Genomic DNA, 20,239 nt, shown 5'->3' with positions numbered 1-20,239 from the left:
AGTCACGGCTTCACTTGATACCTGGACCGATTATTATGAAAATTTCTATATATATGTGTATTTTTCCACGGAGAAGGTGCATAATATGCTCATTAAAGCCACTCGCCACCAGGTGGCACTGCAGAGTAGCAACTTCTGCCCCGTTCAACCGATTGTCATGAAAATCAGTATAATGATGTATTTTTTTGTTGGCGTAGCAACGCGCGTCGGGTACAGCTAGTCATTTATATTTTTATCTTTTCTATTAAGTACCTTGTGTTTTTAATGTTTACAAAGTGATGGCTTCAGAGAGGGTTGAAAAGCATTCTGTTATGTCTACTCTCCCCCACATTTGCAATTTTAGTCTGAAATAAATGGAATGTCATCTATTGCTACATTTAATCTGACATGCTTTTTTTTTGTGAAGCAAGAACTGTTTTAAGTAATTATTTTATTTTGAAACGAATACATTTTTATGGCTTTCTGCATAACATCTCATTTACTTTATTATGAACTGTTATACTTTAATTTGGAAACATCGTATGCTTAAATATTTTAGTCACTGTTTCCTCAAGCTTGGACTTTGATGGATTCCTAATGACTGGACTCTACACTACTCCATCAGGATTAATAGGCAAGAGCATGAATCTTTTTCAGAACAGTTTACCGTCACAAGGAGGTGGTAAAGGCCTGGTATGCACCATTGTCCATTCTCATTTATCTCACAGGCCTGCAAAGTCCTTAGTGTTTCTATGGATGGCTCCTCCTGTTGGTACTGGTTGTGTTAATTTTTTGTAAGTAAACTATGTTTTTAGTAAATGACTTTTGCTATAAGTTCTGAAATATTATGGTAGTAAAAATTTTACTATTTAGTTGCCAAGAGTGGGTTTTCAACCTAACTATGTTTGAGAATACAGTGGAGTCCACTTAATTGAACCACCGATTAATCAGACCAGCCGCTTATTCAGACATAAGTCTTAAAGAACCAAAACAAATCTTATTACACAAACCTAGTATTATTCGCTTATTGGGACCAAAAATCTGTTTAATCGGACCAAGGATCATGAAAACAAATTGGGGAAAAAAATATATAAATTGCCCGTTTCAAGTGGGTCTACAAACCTAATAGTTAGTGCAATAAAATTTAATAATGGTTCCTTGTAACTTTCAAATAAACCCAGTAATATTTACAGGAAAAAAATGGTTGACGAAACTGCCATTGCATGACGATACTCTTCCTGCAGCAATCAAAATTTCAGTGAAATATCAAATTTCTTCAGTTCAGTTAGCACATTCAATAATATGAAATTTGTTCAAAAAAAAAAAAAAAAAAAAACTTTAAGTTGTAAAATACATAACTTAAGTTTCATTGGAATTTTTAATGACAGATTAATACTTTTTAGCATTTATTTTTTCAATCTGAAATTTTTAGTTGCTTCTGGTTATTGAACTGAATCGATACTGACTGAAATAATTGCTAAAACCATATTGGTCTTAGCATGTTGATGGACGGTTTTCAACCTAAACGTCTGCATTTGCAACTAAATGTGTTGAAGTAGTCTAAAATGATATGTATAATAATGTTTTTTTTTTTTATATACATATTTTATACCTTTTGAAAGAGTTATCTTTACTACCTTTATGTTTCGATTTAATTTTTGATTTCTGTGTATTTCTTGTATTTCATATTTTTCCGCATGTTACGTTTTTTTTACCCTACCCAGGTTCTGGGTTTTTTTACTGTAATTATGTTGCTAATCAAATAATGTTGCCAACATTTTTTTAAAATTTCATCTGATTTTGCACTAGAATTGTTTTTTATTTATTTAGTTCAAAATGAATCACTACCATGTTAATTGATATCAATTTTTCTGTTTTAAGTGCACAATTTTATTTGTATTTATTTAATCTAGAGCTACTGCTACTCTAGGGCATGAAGTACTTTTCAAAGATACTCTCGCTTTACAACTATGCGAAGCTGGAGGTGAGTTGATGTTTGTTTCTAGTTTTTTTTTGTTTTGGTGATTTTGATGTGGGATATAGAAACTCATAAAAAAGCTTTTCAAGACTGGTGACTGCAATACAAATTTATTCGAAAAATCGTCTAATAGAAAACAACTCATAATTGTTGATAACATTTCATATGCTAGTTACTTTGATTTTCCTGGCTAATGCATTAAAAAGTTATCTGAAAGATAATAATGTGTGCTAAAGTGATATGTTTGTTCATATATAACAAATAATTCACGCAATTAAATCAATATTTTATACATTATAAATTAAGAATGAGTGATCATATTTGATTTACAGGAATCGTTACTTGAAAAATTCTATCCTGCATCATTTTAATAATATTGAACTGATACATATTGTGCATCCAGAGTAATGTTTTATTATCATTAAAAATATATTTTGTTTTCATTTTCCTTGTTGATATCTTTTTCCTAAAAAAAATTGTTAAAAACTGAAGTCCTGGTCAAAGTATTTTAAATAAATCTTTATTAGGCTGAAAACAAAATTATAACTTTCTTTCAGAGCATTTACTACAAACATGTATTCATCTAAATAGTAATAACTTTATTTTTTTTTGGCAGGTCATTAAGCTCATATTTGATCGGTAGTTGTCATTGATTGCAAAATTCCATTCTTGTGTAAATTATACTATCACTTTTGTCATACTTGTTTGTCAACATACTCTTGTATTAAAAATTCATTATACTTTAAAATGAAAATTTTCAGATGCACCTAAGTCAACAGATATTCCTACAATGAGTGGAATTCACGATCCTGGGTTAGTACTGAGAGAAGATTTCGAAAATGGTGATACTGCAGATCCCAACATTTGGTCAGAAGTTATTAATGGTGTTGTAGATGATCAATGTGGATCTGTTTTGCATGGAAAAGCAGCAACATTTTGTGGAGGGACTGGACCAAGGTCTCTGGTAAGAACATGCTTTGTTACTGTTTCATTTTGCTCTTAGAAATCATTTTGTTTGATGCATCCAGAGTGTTGTGACAGCAAAAAGAAAAATGTGAAAAGAAAATGTGTTTTGTAATATCCAATCTTATTTCTAAAAGAATTTAGCAAAATTGAAGTCCTGGTCAAGGTTAAGTAGATCTAAAAAATGAAAAACATAGTAGGTTGAAAATGAAATTGTAATTTCCTTTAAGAGCACTTCCTACAGACATATGTACCTAAATAAAAATGACTCGAGCAAATTTTTGGTAGGAAACAGCCCTTGTTACTTATTTTGGTTGCCCTGTTACAATTTTTTGTATCTTTTTTTTTTCCGGTGCACCATGTTACCTTTTTGAAGTGCCCTGCATGATTTTTTGAACTGTTATCTAATCAAAAAAAAAAAAAAAAAATCTAAATATCATACAATTGTGTTTTTAAGTACTATTTTCATCTTGTTTGTCATTGGTCCATTGATCTGTGAGTTTGCAAGCATATTTTCCAACACTTTTTGCTTCAGCTTGAAATTGTTTTTTTTTTTTTTAACTTTAATTACCTCTGAATTTAAAATTAATTAATGATATGCTGAATCCCGCCAAGAAAAATCACAAAGCGCAGCATTTGTTAAATTTTTTTCTCACCAATTTTATTAACACCTCTCCAGTCAGTCGTTATCCTTTTCAAATGATGAGCATCGCCATAACTGTCATCACAAGGCAGGCATCAAATTTCTGAATGCTAAAAATTGAGTATGTACATATCTTCCTGTGGTAAGCATTACAGAGTACCCAAGTAAGCCAAGTAGGCTAGATACTAGATTTTGTGATTAGCACCAAAATAACGAGCCTAACTAGAAAAAAATGAAGAAAGTTTGCCCTTTTAAGTTGACCACTAATTCCTTCTTAGAAATCTGTGCCCTTTTGAAAATATCTCCCATTGAGGACCCCTTTCATTCTAGGGTCAGCACTGTATCTAGACTGATTAGGATTTTTGTAAATGTTTTAGAACCCAAATGACTTTTAAAAATAAATAATTTTCGTGATTTTTTTTTCCAGACTACAGTGAGACTAAATACAACAACAGCTTCTACTTTGCAGTTTGCTTTAGGTAAAGCATTTTATTACAGTATTCTAGTTTTAAGAAACTAATGTACTACAGAGCAAACTGTTTCAGTAAATTTTATTTTTCATTAGTTCAAAGTTTTTTTTTTGTCAGTGATAAAACATTTTTTTCAGGATCTGGAAACTGTAGTACATCTATTGATGAACCTCCTATTTTGGTTTATTATGGTACTGATAAATGTACACAGTGGCAAGAATTGGAACAAATAAGGTAATGGTGTAATTGATCAATAGCAAACTGTTTTGAAATGTCATTGCCATTTGCTTGTATAAGATACTGTAATGAAATCAAAATGTTGTGCACTGTTTGCTTCTCATAGCTTAGAATCGCATGATTAAGTTCTGTAATAAATGTCAGAACCACTTTAATTTTTTAATTTGTTGTAGACGATTTTTCAACCTTTTTTCATTTTCCTTATTACTAACTACCAAACGGCACGACCAACAGAATGACCAAAGCCAACAGAATACTTGGATTTATTAACAGACCAACAGAATCTATTTCAAACAAATCTAAGAAGGTTCTTCTCCCTTTATATGGGAGTTTAGTTAAGACCTCATTTGGAGTATGCTGTTCAGTTTTGGAAAAGGTTCAAAGAAGGGTAACTAGACTAGTAAGGGGACTTTCAGCAGGCTTTTTTCCTATCTCCGGAAAAGCGAACAGGCTTCTGTAATAAGCTCTTACTGTGTATGAGTTTTAAAAATAACTTAGGTAAAGTTAATTATTTGCATTTTTATTCATTCAGATTGCAACCAGCAGTGGAAACTACTGTCCACATCTTATGCTTGCCTCCTTCTGCCAAAACAACTGAGGTCTGCATTCAGTGGTATCAAGAATCTCCCCCAAAAGGATCCAAATATAAAGGCTGCTGGGCGATTGACAATATAGTTATTAGTAGCATTGCAGATCGTCCTAAAATTGTTGAAGATAATTTTGATCCCATTGACCCTGGAAATTTTTTGTTTTTCCCAGGAGGAACTGTTACGGTATGTCTCTGTCAATTTATGTTTTGTGAAACTGAATTAAATTTCTGAAGTGAAATGTGGTATATTTATGTTTTTTCTTACAAAAAATATAAAAATATATATATATTTATAATTGATAATAATAAGAATATTATTTAAAAAAATAAAAATATGTGTAAAATGTTTTTTCAATAAAGTTTCTTATTTGTTTGTTGCACTTGTTTTATAGGGTTCTTTACTGACAGCCAACAATCAAATATGTATAGCTAAAATTTGTTTCTAATATTTCAGAGAAAGTGCCATTCTGATGGTAATGCTTTAGCATTTTCTGGGCATAATCACCATAAAAGATTCGTTGTAACCAGAGATCTTGACATGTCTACTGTTATTGCAAATGAAGACATTATTTTTAATGAGATGTTTGACAAATCTGTTACTTCGTAAGTGTTGCTGCTTTTGTAAAGAATTTGTTTACTGCTACATTTTTGTTACATTATACAGTGAAACTCGCTTATAAGGAGCCCTGATTTAACGAGAACCTGGATTTAGCGAGGAAATTAAAAATACTTGGTTGTCACAATGTTAAGTCTATCTGAGCATAACTCGCTTTTATCGAGCAAACCTCGCTTAAAGCGAACAATATTTTTGTGATTTGTAGAATTTCTATTTACTTAAAAGCTCAACTTATTCTTTTTTTGGTATATTTTCTTTAACATTCCAAAGTCAACCAAAGTTAGTGATAAATCATAAATCCTGAGAACAAATGATGACAGCACTTTTTTTTTAATTTGTGGAGTAATGAACCATTTAAAATTTATCTATATAACATAAGAGACATTCAAACAGCTCAAAGCACAGTAACCAACTTACTTGATACTGTACAGTGATTAAAAAGAAGAAAAAAAAAGAGCAACTTTGGTGAATTTTCATAATTTTTTTCATGAACTCGCTTTTTATGAGCACTCAGGCATGAAGAGCAAATATTATGGTCCCTTTGCGCTCATTATATGGAGTTTGGCTGTATCATGCCAGTTACAATATTTTGTCTTTTGGTGTATGGTATTTTTAGGTCATTTTTAAGTACAAAGTACCTTTTGAATCTCTAATGTGTGCTATACTCTGAAGAAAAGACATACTTTGTAAATCAGACATTTATAATGAAGGTTTAAAAAAAATGAATAAATTATTTATTAATCTAGCTTTTATGTTTTGGTTAACTTTGAACCAACTAACTACTAATGGGCTTCTCAAGAGTAGACACAAGACAGATAGAGAAATACTTTCTGTATTGTGTTGCACTTGACAGTTATTTAGATCAAATAATAATAATAATAAAAAAAATGATAATTTAAAAAAGTGGGTGATAATGATAGTATGGAAGGGGGGGCAACATAAACAGGTTTGAACTTGAGAGTTGTTTAAATTAAAAATATTAAGAAGGGGACACCTTCCTCCTACGACCCCCCCCCCCCCCCCCCCCCGGCTATGACACTGAGAAATTGAACAAACCTCTAGAGTGGTTAACTTTTCGAGTGATTCATTCGCAGAAGTACTCGTGAGATGTGAGACGTTGTGGCCCAAAACGGGCGATTGAAATTTTCGAGGGGTCTTTGCTTTTTTTGGGACTATTGTGCTTGAAGGAGGAAGGTGATTGTCACAAGAGTGGCCCCATTGCTCACAAGAACAAACAGACATCCCTGTCATCCTATATGAATTTAGAATCGAATAAATGCTTTTCGGGTGCTTTTTTCGAATGAGGTTAACCAGGTAGCACACTTCGTTCACATTTTAAAATGGTTGTTACACTGTGACAACCATGTTAAAACGTGTATGAAACGTGTAAACGATGCATGTTAATAATACGAGGTTCCCATCCTCTGAAGGGCAAGGAAACCCACTCCTCAAATGCGACGGAGAACTCCCAGAACAAGAGCCTCCAAAAGTAAGACCAAAAGCCTTCTCAAGTTACCCCCTCCCCATTAAAACTTCATTTTGGTATGGTCTGCTCCGCGGAGCATAATAATGTACTACTAATCAACATTTATGAAAGTATAAAGAATATAACATTATTAGAATATGCACACGCGAAAATAAATGATACGCAAACAAGCATAGTTACAAATATCATATGTATGGAATGAAAAAAAAACAATAATAATCTGCTTATAATGTAAATGGCCAAAATGTGTATCCAGTGGCACCCACAAAAAATTTTCAAATCCAATTTGCACGTGGGAAATTGGCTTTACAATATCCTCATTTAAATACATTTTTGGGGTTTGCTGCGGACGCATGCGTTGTCTAAATGTGCTTAAAAGCTAGTCATTTGCATATCACATCATCTTCTTCCTGTCATTTAAATTTCATGTCTGTTCCACATGGCCTTAATGGTGTATCAATTTTAATGGCCAGCAGTGTATATCCCCTGAAGGCCGCCGAAATCAAGCTCTCGTTGAATCTGCATCCCCCAGAAATTGAGACCCCCATTGAAGACTAAAATCTATTCAATTTACCCCGTAAAAGGGGCTCAATTAATTACTATGCCAATTTTATCGGAAAACAAGAAAAACTTGTTCCACTTGAATGTAAAAAATAGAATTTTTCAAGGAGGGGGGGCGGGGGCAATTGAGCCTTGCAAATTGAAGTTTCAGTGGATACGTATACATCATGACTCTCAGGTCTATATTTCAAATTTTATACTTGGGGGTGGAGGAGGGGGTAAAAGGGTATGTAATCAATGCATAGTATTCCTACTAACAGCAAAAACTTCATTTAATGTAAACAATAATTTCTAAAAGCCAGGATGGGTCACCCCTTCTAGATGGTACCCCCCATAAAAACAACTCCATGTTATAAAAGTCGAGAGCGTCCCCCCTCCCCCGCCCCACAGGTTTTTGCACCCTCTTAAATGTTACAGAGCATCGGTCTAGGAAAAGAGCCCGCAAACTCCCCCTCTCCCCACCCTCTGAAAAATGAGATAAAAAAGTCCCAAAGACCACTCTTAAAAATGTCAATGGCGCAGGCTGCGCCATGGACCCCCTCCCCCCCCTCCTTTCTTCAGTAGACACTCTTATCAAAGTCAACTTCAGTCTGAAAAAGTTCAGCCCTACAGCCCTCTAAGGATTGAAACCCATGCCCTTAAAATGAGACTAAAACTTACCAAATTGACCCCATAAACAAGTCCATCCAGGGTGAGGCTTGGGGGAGGGGGCAAAGGGTATGTACCCAGTGCAAAATTTAATGAAAAACTGCAAAAAGCACATTCTTTTACATTAAAAAACATTCATTTTCAAAGTCAGGGAGGCGATAGACCACTCTGGTTGCCTTAAATGACTGGCTTGTCCTCAGAGTTGCAGTGACAGAAGTATGCATCATGACACTGAGCCCCGTTCTTTCAAATTTTCCAGGAGAGGGGGTGGGGGATGGATAAAAGAGTATATGTCCTCAGTGCATATTATACAAATTAATAATAAAACCTACGCTCACATATGTGCCAGTACAATTATTTCAAAAATCCGGGGGGAGAGGGGTTGCCCCTTCCTGATCTTCTAAATTACAAGTAATGGTACCCCTTCCCCTTGTGCACAACCCTACAGAAACAATTCAGGAAGTCAGAGTTGCCACTCCCCCAACCTCTCAAGAACGATGGCGCACCCTCTCAAATATTACGGAGCAACTTCTAGAAAAAGAGCTTCCCCCCCCCCCCCCCAATGAGATTTAAAAGGTGTTCTCACTCCCATCCCCAATTAAAATTTTATTGCCGTAGTCTGTGCCATGGACAACCTTAGCGGTCATTTCTGTAAAAATAACTTGATACCGGAAAACTCGGGAAATCTAGCTACTGATCAAGAACTGGATTCAAACGTCTCGAGATCTCAATTTAAAACATCTCGACATCTTGATTCCAAAGATCTCGAGAAGTCAATCGCTCGAGTACTTGATTCGGAAGATCTCGAAAAGTCAATTGCTCGAGTTCTCGCTTTCAAAAGTCTCCATTATCAATCGCTCGATTATCAGAAGTACTCGATTCCCAAGATTTCGATCGTCAAAAGATCTCGATTACTCTCATCACTACTAGGAAGCACATGTATGCAGTACTGCAATTTTGTGCGATTAAATGTCGTTATTTTTTATTTTACTTTTCGAGCGTAACTATATTTATTCAACTTCATGGTATCCTGGTCTCCTTTGATTTTACAAACTTGCTGATTGTTGCGAGAGAATACAGTGCATTGAATGTGATTTATTAATATTTAAAGTCAACATAATTGTTAAACAACAGCAAAAAAAGGCTTTTTCTGTTTATTTGTTTATTTTTTGTCAAAAGATGTTTTAGAAAAAATGCACTTTGATATATAAAAATATTCTGTGATATTTTTTTGATAAAAATGTAATTGCAGTAAACTAACTTTTGCATTTTTATTATTCTGTTTTTTGTTTTGCAACAGGTGGGTAGTAAAAGGTGGTGAAATGAGTAACAAGTGTGAAATACTGAACTATAAGAAAGCTCTGGTCATGTCGGGAAAAGGTACTCGAATATTTTGTTCACCATTCATCAACACAAAAGATGCAGGAAACTTGAGATTTCATTTTATGTTTGGTAAGTTAAATGTTTCTCATTTATAGAAGTTCATTTGTATATAATACAAATATACCTTTTGTTTCATCATATGCATCCTGGAAATGGAGACAATTTTATTGATAAAACCTCAATATATGTTATAATCTACACCTTATCTACAACTTATCTAACTTTGCTCATGAGTGTGAGTGAAAGATTGTATTAAAACAAGACTAAATATTAAAAGTAGTGTAATATTAAATGAATAAACACGTTAGAGCTCCAACATTTTTGTTTTCTTTATATATTTAAAATATTATTGTATGACTGACTTGGTATTTTTCAGATAGTTTTTTATTTTATATCACTTTTTGAAATTTGAAAAAAATATCAGTCCAAAATATTTTTTCTTTAAATGTAATGTAATACTTTACAATCTAGTTCTGGTTAAAGATGGCACAAAGCGCAGTGTGGTGGAGAAGTGGTTTATTCTTTCGAATTTGTTAGAAAACAAACCACCAACTGAAGCAAAAAAAAAAAAAAAATGAGGAAAAAATTTAGGCCGATCATATTTTAAGTGTTTCCGCAAAACTCCAGGACGTCACAATGTTTGGTACCTACATGGAACTGAAAGAGAAAAAGTTTGACTTACCCCACAGTTGTAAATGAATAACAAAACTTCACACAGATTTGGCACATCACACATCTTTTATTTCCGACCATCATTTACATGAAGGTCTCGGGGGAGCTCCCGCGAATTCAACCACAGATTTTCACCTAACATGAAATGAATTTAAAAAAGAATACAAGGTAGATTATTGCAAGACAGTCTATTGCAGGGATTTAAGATGTCCAAAGGGATGGGTCAGCTTCACATATGAAAAAAATGACGTGAGTCGATGTTGCAGGAACGAAAAACGGAGTCAAACCAAAAAGAAAAAGGGAGGAAGGATGCTTTACATTATACTTTAGCGGAACGAATGAAGTGATGCATCACGGGAGCTGGGGACTATCACTGGAGATGAAAATGGAAACCACATCTCCCCATGAAAATGGCGATGCAGGCGTCAGATATTAACTTCAGATTCGGGTGCGCATACCGCTCATGTTTCGCACGGTATATCCAGATGCAGATGCCACCATCATTAATTCGGAACGAAGAAAAAAACAAGGGGTGGACTTAAAAACTTCGAGATGTACATTCAATCATCATTGTCGGAAAAAAAAAACGTGGACGTCGCCATTTTTTTTTATCTTGATTCTTGACTATCATATTGAGCAGAATTTACTAACTAATAGCTCATTTTAGGTATTTGACAGGGCTAATCAGCACCTGTATCGATAATTAAATCATCACACCATTTGTTGAATGGATGGATCAAGATTCGTACTCCCCATCATCGTTAATTCGTGAGACGACCTTTCACAGGTCTAGCGTCCAAGCTCCTCAGAAAGCAGCATCACATGGTCACCGCTAGCACTCGACTAGACACGAAATTTTCCGAAAACATCCCAACTAAAAACCCACGCGGTCACGCGAAAAGCAGATATTCATACGCGGCGTCACTTAGCGCAGCGAATGGGAACGCGGGAAAATGACATCACCGAACTAGGCCACGCCTATGGCCAATGAGTGAAAAAGGCGGGAGACAACACATCACGGGAGGAAGAAGGGAAAACATGGCCGCCGAAAACTCGGAAACGACGCCATTAAATAAAAAATCGGAACACATGAAATAAAAACGCGAATCAATGAAAATATATGTGATTACTATATCACACGCAGTTTTGTCAAAGCGCCGAATATCGAAGCTTCAGCCAACTAATGTCCAAATGTTCAGCTGCTGTACATATTGAGTTTTTTAGCATTGAACACGTTGAAGCACCATTTAAGTTTTTTGAGGGAGTTGTTTGGAGTGGTAATTTTTGCTTTTTTGTTTTGGAGGGGTGGGGGGGAATCTTTGCTATATTTACTGGGGAGGGGCACCCTTGCTTTTAGGAGAGGGCATCCCTGTTGAACACATAATAAATGTGCATACTATGATATCATATGTTTTAATATTCTTAGTGCCATACAACATCTTTAGTTAACTGTTCTTCTTTTAATAAATTTTACTAATTAAAGTATTTATTTTTGTTTTGCGCTGGTAACTTTTATACATTTAAACTGTTTTATTTATTTATTTATTTATTTTTTGTGTACCTGATTTTGAAAATTCATCCTTGAATATTTTGAGTTAAAAATGAAGAAGTTTGAACTAAGTTGAATATGACGAGAATAAATACCTTTGTGAAAAAAGTAACCATGAGAATCAGTGTAATTGATAAAATATTTGCATTAATTATGTTGTTTCTTTTTGTTACTCTGAAAATGGAAAGAAAATATTGGGAAGGGGAAGGATGTAAAAAGTAAGTGAAAAGTGATTAAAATGCTTTGTGCTGCGAAAAATGTAAATAAAACTCAAATCCTCTAGCACAATGTCATTAAACATAAAGAAAGCACTGTGTCATTTTCTTTGCTCTATGTGCTTCATTTGCATTTTTTTTCCCTTTTCATTTTACTTGTACTGCAAAATGTCCTGGGACAGATTTTTTTTTTTTTTTTTTAATGTTGAAGCTGTCACTTTTTTTCATTCTCCACTTTTTAAAATGAGATCATTTGGAAATGAAAAAGTAAATAGAGCAAATTGTGTAATTCCAAATAATTATCTTGAATATGATGAAAAATAATGCCTCTTGATCCTATGCTTGATTGACATCCTTTATTTCTTAGTTGTTTCTCTATTACAAATGTGATGTTAATTGTCTTGGAAAATTATGTAGGTGGAACTGACTGCTCTAGTTCTCAAGTTAATACTACTATGGGGCACAATTCTCCTGTTTTGGTGTATGCAGAAACTTCTACAAATGGACAAGTAATGATAGCTGATGTGATTCATGCTACTGTAATGGTAAGATGATCTAAGTATTATATAATCCTAAATATTATAACCTTACCGCTTCTTGAAATCTAATAATTATTTAGATATTTTAATAAACAGTTATTTAGTACAAATATTCAATGATGATTAATATTTTTGTCCCTTAATTATTTCAACTAAAATAATTAGTTTTTGTTTCTATATTCTATGCATTCTACTTAAGACACACAGTTTTTTGGTACCTAAAATGATAAAAACAGAGTTTGTGTGCTTTTTAAAAAGGTTTTTAAAAAATAGAAAGATAACGCTTAAAATAAATTTCATAGTTTTAGTTTGCATAAATTTATTTGTTTGTTATTTTTGGAATTTAGTTTTGCTTTTTCTTCTTGCAAACTGTTATTCTTTATGTGTTTTAAGATTCCAGACAACTTCTTGATTACATGAAATACACCGCCAGCTCAATCATTCCAGCTGAGGACTTCAGTTTCATGTTTATTAGCGCTCGCCACAAACTCTCATTGCACTCGTCATTATATATCATACTGCACTCTTATTGCACATATTGCATTCTTATTGACATATTGCATTTTTGGCTTCCTTAAGAGGTTTTCCACCTCCAGCGCAGTCACTTCCTATGCCAGGCTAAGCACGAAATTGCAGTCCTCGACTGGAATGACTGAGCTGGCAGTGTATTTCATGTGTTTCCGCCTTAGCCCTGGCTACAGGGTGGTAGCTTACTGAAACACTTCTTGATTCTTTTTTTTTAAATTATATTTATTATTACTGTGATTATTATTATTTTTTACAAATACCAACTGAATAAAAAAAATCATAGTCTAGAAACCAGGTAGGAGTAGAATAATTTTTATACTTAGTTTTTTGGAATTAAATGTACAGATTATCAAATAATGGCATCAAAAATATAAATCACTTTATCTTAAAAAATGATCAGAAGTTTTCTATTTTCCTCTTTCTTCACAAACCAAATTAGTAGTTCTTCTGTCAGTAAACAATCAAAAAGTGACTGTTAATTGTTTAGTGTATCAATTTGGTTTGAAGACTAGAGTTAGTTTCAACCTTTGTTTATAGGAACCTACCTTGGTATCACTCCCTATTCCAGCAGAGGCTCAAACTCATCGAACACGGTTTTGTTGGAGCCAAGCTACAAGTGGAGGCGAGAATAAAGATATTTGGGTTGTCGACAACGTTTTAGTTTTACCATGGCTTCAATCAGAAATCACTCATCTTTTGAATTTCAAAATAAATTTTCAATGTGGTACTAATCTTACAGCAAATGAGTATGTTTTGTTTATATTTTTTATTGCTGCAAAACCTTTTCTGTCATAGTTTTGCCATATTGTTTAAATCTTATTTTTTAATTATTGCTCTTATTATTGAAGCAATGACATGAAAAAAAGTTAAAAAATTGCACATTCAGCCATAGAAATGTGTTTTACCCAAACCATTTGTTCATTCTTATTAAGTATTTTGAAACAATATTTCATTAAATATGATTGAAATTACACAGCTCTAAGATTAGATTAAGGCACAAAATACTGCAATTAGACTCAAAAATAGCTCTTTTAATTTCATAGTGAAAATATTTAATCCACTTTTCAAAAAGAATTTTTTTACAAATCAATGAAATTTTTTGATCTAGTATTGAGATAATACTAATGAAACATAACCAACTTTTATAAAATGCTTGTAATTAGTTTTCGTAAATGCACTTTAGTTCCTGTTGAATTAAGGAATACCATTTCTGAAACCAAGCTTTTCTTAAGAAATGATGCTTTGATTTATTTCAGCATTTTTTTCCTGCAATTATCGTCATTCGTGCGATTCTCGAAAAAAAGTCCCATATGTAACGTGAAGTCCAGCTAACCAAAGCCTTCAAAAAATAATGCTGTTGGCGAATAATACATGCTTTAATATACTATCAAACCATAACAGTTAATCCCATACTTAATTAATAGTTTCTTGAATTTAAAAAAAAAACTTAGTGTTACGCACAGGACATTATTTTGAGAATCGCCCATTCACTCTTTTTCGAGGTCCAAAAAAGTTTAATGCATCAATCAACTTATTTTTGTAGCATATCATGAGATAGTTTTAGAATCAAAGATTTTTGCTTTGATGATTAAGTTCATTTGAAACCAACATCATAATGAAGTTTTTTTTCCTGGTGTGTTTTTTTTTCTAAAGCAACATTCACATACCGTCTGCACATCACATTAGCAACAATTTTTTCTCCCTAAAACCATTTTTTTTCGAATTTGTTCACATGACAGCAAGCCATATTGTTTTGAACCGGTTAATGTCATGAGAAGGTATATATTTGAGGTCCATCCAGTTGGGATTCACATTTCATTGGTCTCCACAAGATGAGCACACTCTCTCTATTGGGTGAGAGGACTGTCATGAGAAGGTATATATTTGAGGTCCATCCAGTTGGGAGTCGCATTTCATTGGTCTCCACAAGATGAGCACACTCTCTCTATTGGGTGAGAGGACTGTCATGTGCTTTAGGTGTGTCCGCAATATATGAATGCTTCTCCCTCTTTGGAAAAGGTACGTCTGTCTGCTTAGTGTGGCAAACATGATATGCAGACAATGTCTGAATTACGCTTAAAGTTGCTTGTTCAGTTAAAGGATTTCATGGATACAGTTGAACTAAAAGGTTCATTTGTTATATGTTTTGTCTTTTTTTAATAAATTATAAACATTTTTAATGACAGTTTTCTTTTTTTTTAGGATTGGAGTTGAATTTAGTACAACATCAGGCCACAACTGGCATTCATTGCATGAAATGTGTCTTCTTCCTCTTTGTAATGGTAGTCACTCTTCTCTCAGTTCACGTCTCTCTTCACATGACATGAAAGGGTGTGTAAGATTTTCACATGAACTACTTTTAATGCATTTTTGACCAGGGACAGCTCCATAGTCAGAAAATCTAGGTGACTACCAAGATGAACCCCCCCCCTCCCCCTGTTTACTCATTATTATGAAAAATAGTTCCTGTGACAACTAATTTTTCTTCACTTATGGGCCATTCTGAGATCCACCTTCCACCATCATGTGCGGGACAATCAGACTATAATTTAACCAACATTTTGTTATAGATCTTAATATTTTAACTAAACAGGAGTAGGCTGATTTTTTAATCGTTAGATTGGATGCAAAAATACCCCTGACACAGTTATATTTTTACTAATTAATTTTGTTATTTAAATTTTAATTTAATTGCATGGATCACGTGCAGGACATCCAAAGTCAACCTCTTGTAACTTGCTTTTTGAATTAGTTTATATTTTTCTCTATTAATATAGCAATGAGGAAACAAATTGTAGGTTTTGAATGCTAAGGTTTCAATCTAAAGAAAAAATATCTCATTTGTTGAGAAATAATAATTTTAATTGCTGAACAAAATTATTTACAAATGTGTTTTCAAAAGAGCAAGCTTGATGGTTCACGATTTGATTGAGTGCAAGACCCATAATAAGCATGAAACAGTGGCAAATTCTGGGAGGGAGGAAGGGGAATTAATGCAGGGGATATTGTTTAAGTCCTGTTTTTTAAAATGTTTTCAATTCCAGTCGGAATTTTGGACGGTAGAGCAAGGGATCTAGCCAGACATCCATTCCAATAAATATGCGCACATGACGTAGTTGGAATGATACCTAGTTTGTCTCTTTTACAGGAGTCAAGTAGGCTGTGGGATAAGGGTAAATGTATATGGGCCCTTCAGTAAGCTTTTACGCAAGTAATTTGAACTATGTGCCAAAATCATTGAAGATTTTTTTTAAATTCAGAATTAAATATTAATTGTTTAGTGTATTTCTTTTTTATTTTTTGTATCCCATCTGTTAATTATCAAATGTTGAAGTCTCATATTCTGTGATTTAACCTAGAAAAATTATTTGATTTTTTCATCATATTCCAATTTTTCACATCCTGAACGTATACACATGTAATAATACATATGATTAAATTGTTTAACATACATTTTATCAATAATTAATATAATCAGTTGTAATTTTATTGGCCTTGTTTACAATTAGGGCCACCAAAAATTAACCACTCAAGGTCCTGTAAGAACATGGGTCACCTCAATTTTCCACCAATTCTTTACCTTGGATCTTTGATTAGAAAGTTCCTTGTCTGACATGCATTTTTCTCTTTTATCTACATGGTGATAATAATTAAAATCTAAATTTTAAAGTGCTGCATAAAAAGAACCACGGGTCAGAAGGACTTCAAATGTGAACTGAACATATTTAAAGGGGGGGGGGGGGTATGAAATCCAAAAAATGTCCTTCCTGCAATGCTGTGGCCACATCTTCTACTGAAGTCACAGCATTGATTTCTTCCGTCCTCCAGATCTCATTTCAAAAGAGCCTGTCTTTTTGACTTCTTAATCATTTTCTCCAGATCCTTGGCTAACACCAACCCACAGTTTTTTACTTCCTTTTACAAGAAAGGAAGTGTATTCTCGAAAAAATTTTCACTCAAAAATCAACCTTAATTTCAATTTTGCTTACCCCTGAATGAATGTTGAGTTTTTTTTTCAACCCGACCACACGTGCATATATACCTAAGAACGTATAGATGCCCCAAATATCCATTTTGACGTTTCCCGATTTAATTACAATGAGTTTTTTCGTGACGTCTGTATGTACATATGTATGTATGTATCTATGCCGCATAACTCAAGAGTTGCAAGTCCTAGAAAGTTGAAATTTGGTACGTAGGCTCCTAGTGAGATCTAGTTGTGCACCTCCCCTTTTGGTTCATTCGGGTTTCCTAAAGGGAGTCTTTTGCACCTTTTTGGGGGGAAATCATTGTTAATTTCAATGCAAACTCAACTGGTGTGATAATTTGGCGGACACTTGACGATATATCGCCAGTCTTTTGGTCGCCACGTTTTGTTGCGAAGTTGGCGACAAATTTAGCGATTTTTTTTCTTTAAATCTGGTTTCAATCGACCACTGTTGGTGATATTCAGAGTTAACTATTAAACCACGTTAAAATTGTAATAATGGGGAAATAACATTAAATTGGTGTAGTAAAAGGAAGTCATGTGATGCGCACATCAGCTCGTTTTCTTACTCTTCGATGACCTGAATTTCTTTAAAGCTGCTAATGCACAGTTGGCTGTTCTGCTAAAAGAACTTTTCAAGCAGAGTGCAATGCTTCATTAAAAGACTCATAAATTTCTAAACTTTTTTGAAGATTCCATACCATTTTCCCCTTTTTGTAGTATATTCAGTTCAAATTTGAAGTCATCCTGTGACCACTGGGTTTTTTAACAGCATTTTGAAAGTGGGACTTAATTATAATCGCCTTGTACATGACTCACAAATCATCTCAAAAAATATTTTACCAAGGATTGTGTAGCATTTAGCAGTATGAAGGCTCTGTATTTTGTATTGAAAAAAGTCAACATATAACTACTTCTCTAAATAAATTTAAAAAAAAATAAATTAAAAAAAAATTTGAGTAAATTTTCCATGTGCAAGCATGGAAATAGAAGTTTTAAGAATAATTTATGCATAAACTATGAAAAGTATCTTTAAGTGAATTACTCAAATATTAATTAACTTAGACTTAACTTAATATACTTAAGTATGAAAAAGGCTTCTAACTTTTGGTATTCTATGGCTTGATCATTAACATATGCTTGTAAATTATTTCAAACGCTTCACTATGAATGAATGTTGTGTTGATTTTTAGTTTATGCTAAAAAAAATTATTTTAAGTAATTGCAAATTTTGAACAACTTCAAATTAATTTTTGCTGTTCATAAATTTATTTTAGGTGGAATAAAGTTTCATATCCTTTACCCTATCCAGCTTTAGTTGATGGAGTTCGATTTCGTATTAGGCAACGAGGGAAATATTCTGCCTCTAACTGGGCAATAGATGATGGTAAAACTTTTAATTTGATCAAACTTTAATTATTTGCTGAAAAATGAGTTTAAGCTCTAATTCATTTCTGTTTATTTACAGTTTATATTGGAATGTGTCCAAATGGATGCAGTGGTCATGGAAAATGCTCTAAGTCTGGTTGCGAGTAGGTTTGATAATATGAATATTCTAACTAAATGAAAATGTTTTTAACTGTGCAAAATGTGTACGATTATCATTCTATGTTGGATTTTATGAATGTTACATGTGAGGAACTGTGTTGACTTGATAAAATTTGGCTTATCAACACAAAGCTTAGTTTTCGTATTCATTTCAGCATGTTCTTTTTCAATTTTATTTGAAATAAATGCAGTTAAAATTTTGCGAACACATTAACACTTGAAATTAAGGCGAGAAAATGCAGTTTTTTTGTCAGTGAAGTTTCTTTACAAAATTTTAAATACATATTTCTTAATGTTAAGACTACATTGATGTACAGGGTTTGGTATAGCACACAGAATAACTCATAGCACGCAAAAAATGACGAAATCCTGAACAGTTTGAAATGCGATTAACTGTGCAATATGAAACCTTGTAAAGGCAACCTTTTTCTTGCAGCTTTTTATTTATTTATTTATTTATTTATTTTTTTTTGCAGTGCTGTTGCAGGGGGGAAGGGGGGGGGGGGGGTAGAACTATACCTTGAAATATTAGGTTTATTGTTGTAAAAATAATACAAATTTGGTGTAAATTTGTTTGAAACAACTGTTTTAAAAAATAAGGTTTACTTTCAAGTTTAAAGTTTTACAAGTAATCTAAGCTATAAACTTTTTGGTCAAACAGAAATTTGTCAACTATGGCATTTTCTCAAAAAAAAGATGTGTGCCCTCAAAGATTTCTTTCCAACTGCAGCATTGCTTGGCCAAAAAAGGCCTTCAAAAATGTTTCTGCCACCATTCTTGCTGATTTTATGAAAAATGACTTTTTGAACCCAAATGTGTGTGTGTGTGGGGGGGGGGGGGGCTGTGTCACATTCAACTCTTTGAAAATGCCACCTTCAATATTTTTCAGTTTTTAACAGTTTCATAGCCATTATTAGCCATTTATTTTGAGGGGAAAGGAGCAATATGTTAACCATTAACATTCTTCTGAAGGATTAGAGAGAGTCAAAAGCATGAGCATTTGGTGCAAGCTGGGAGACCTATAGAAGTGTTCCCCTTTAAAATATTTAAAAAAAAAAATCATCCAAACCAATACTTTTCTCTAGGAGTTTGTTTTACAATTTTCCCACGTATTTTTCGATATAAAACTTAGCATAGGACTCACTTCTATGAACTCCATATCTAAAAAACTTTTCACATTGTAAGAAAAAAAAATGGAAGCATCAAATGTTGCATAGTCAGAGTTGCATTGCAGATCTTCAGCAAAGAATCTTCCTGAATTATTGAAGTTACATTCATATGTATAATTAAGATTAAAAACAAACTACTGTATGCTTATAATGTAGCATTTAATGCATATTTATATTTCTGGGGACGCACCAGCCTCATTGTTTTTCATTATATCAAGAAGTGATTAAAAAACAGGTCTTTTTCATAAATAGCTGATGGATTTTTCTCTTATGTTCATAATAAAGGAGTTCAGTTTTAACATTGACAAAGTTTTTTTTTTTTTTTTCGAATGTGGAGACACTTTCTCTTTTCATTATTACAAAAAACAATTCCACAAAAGCCTCAGGAGTTTCTTTTATGAGCAGCATATCCCCACTCCTCTTCATAAAATAGCCGATTTCAAATTTCTCTGTTCACATGTGAAAAGCAAAATTTAGT

General features: G+C 33.3%; 1 protein-coding gene across 1 annotated transcript in view; it reads left to right on the top strand.

The window, feature by feature from the left end:
- Nucleotides 1-20,239, top strand: part of LOC129226678 (reelin-like) — a 182,227-nt gene that overhangs the window by 6,878 nt on the left and 155,110 nt on the right. Inside the window, exons 2-14 of the mRNA XM_054861308.1 lie at nt 539-773; nt 1,893-1,963; nt 2,719-2,921; nt 3,991-4,042; nt 4,171-4,267; nt 4,803-5,043; nt 5,314-5,462; nt 9,471-9,622; nt 12,407-12,534; nt 13,594-13,802; nt 15,259-15,387; nt 18,322-18,431; nt 18,513-18,576. Of these exons, the coding sequence (XP_054717283.1) occupies nt 539-773; nt 1,893-1,963; nt 2,719-2,921; nt 3,991-4,042; nt 4,171-4,267; nt 4,803-5,043; nt 5,314-5,462; nt 9,471-9,622; nt 12,407-12,534; nt 13,594-13,802; nt 15,259-15,387; nt 18,322-18,431; nt 18,513-18,576 (1,840 nt within the window). The remainder of the gene's footprint in view (nt 1-538; nt 774-1,892; nt 1,964-2,718; nt 2,922-3,990; nt 4,043-4,170; nt 4,268-4,802; nt 5,044-5,313; nt 5,463-9,470; nt 9,623-12,406; nt 12,535-13,593; nt 13,803-15,258; nt 15,388-18,321; nt 18,432-18,512; nt 18,577-20,239) is intronic.

This window comes from Uloborus diversus, chromosome 7 (assembly GCF_026930045.1).
Source record: "Uloborus diversus isolate 005 chromosome 7, Udiv.v.3.1, whole genome shotgun sequence".
Lineage (NCBI taxonomy): Eukaryota > Metazoa > Arthropoda > Arachnida > Araneae > Uloboridae > Uloborus > Uloborus diversus.
The sequence above is the reverse complement of the archived record's forward strand: the minus strand, read 5'-3'. Positions and strand labels throughout refer to the sequence as shown.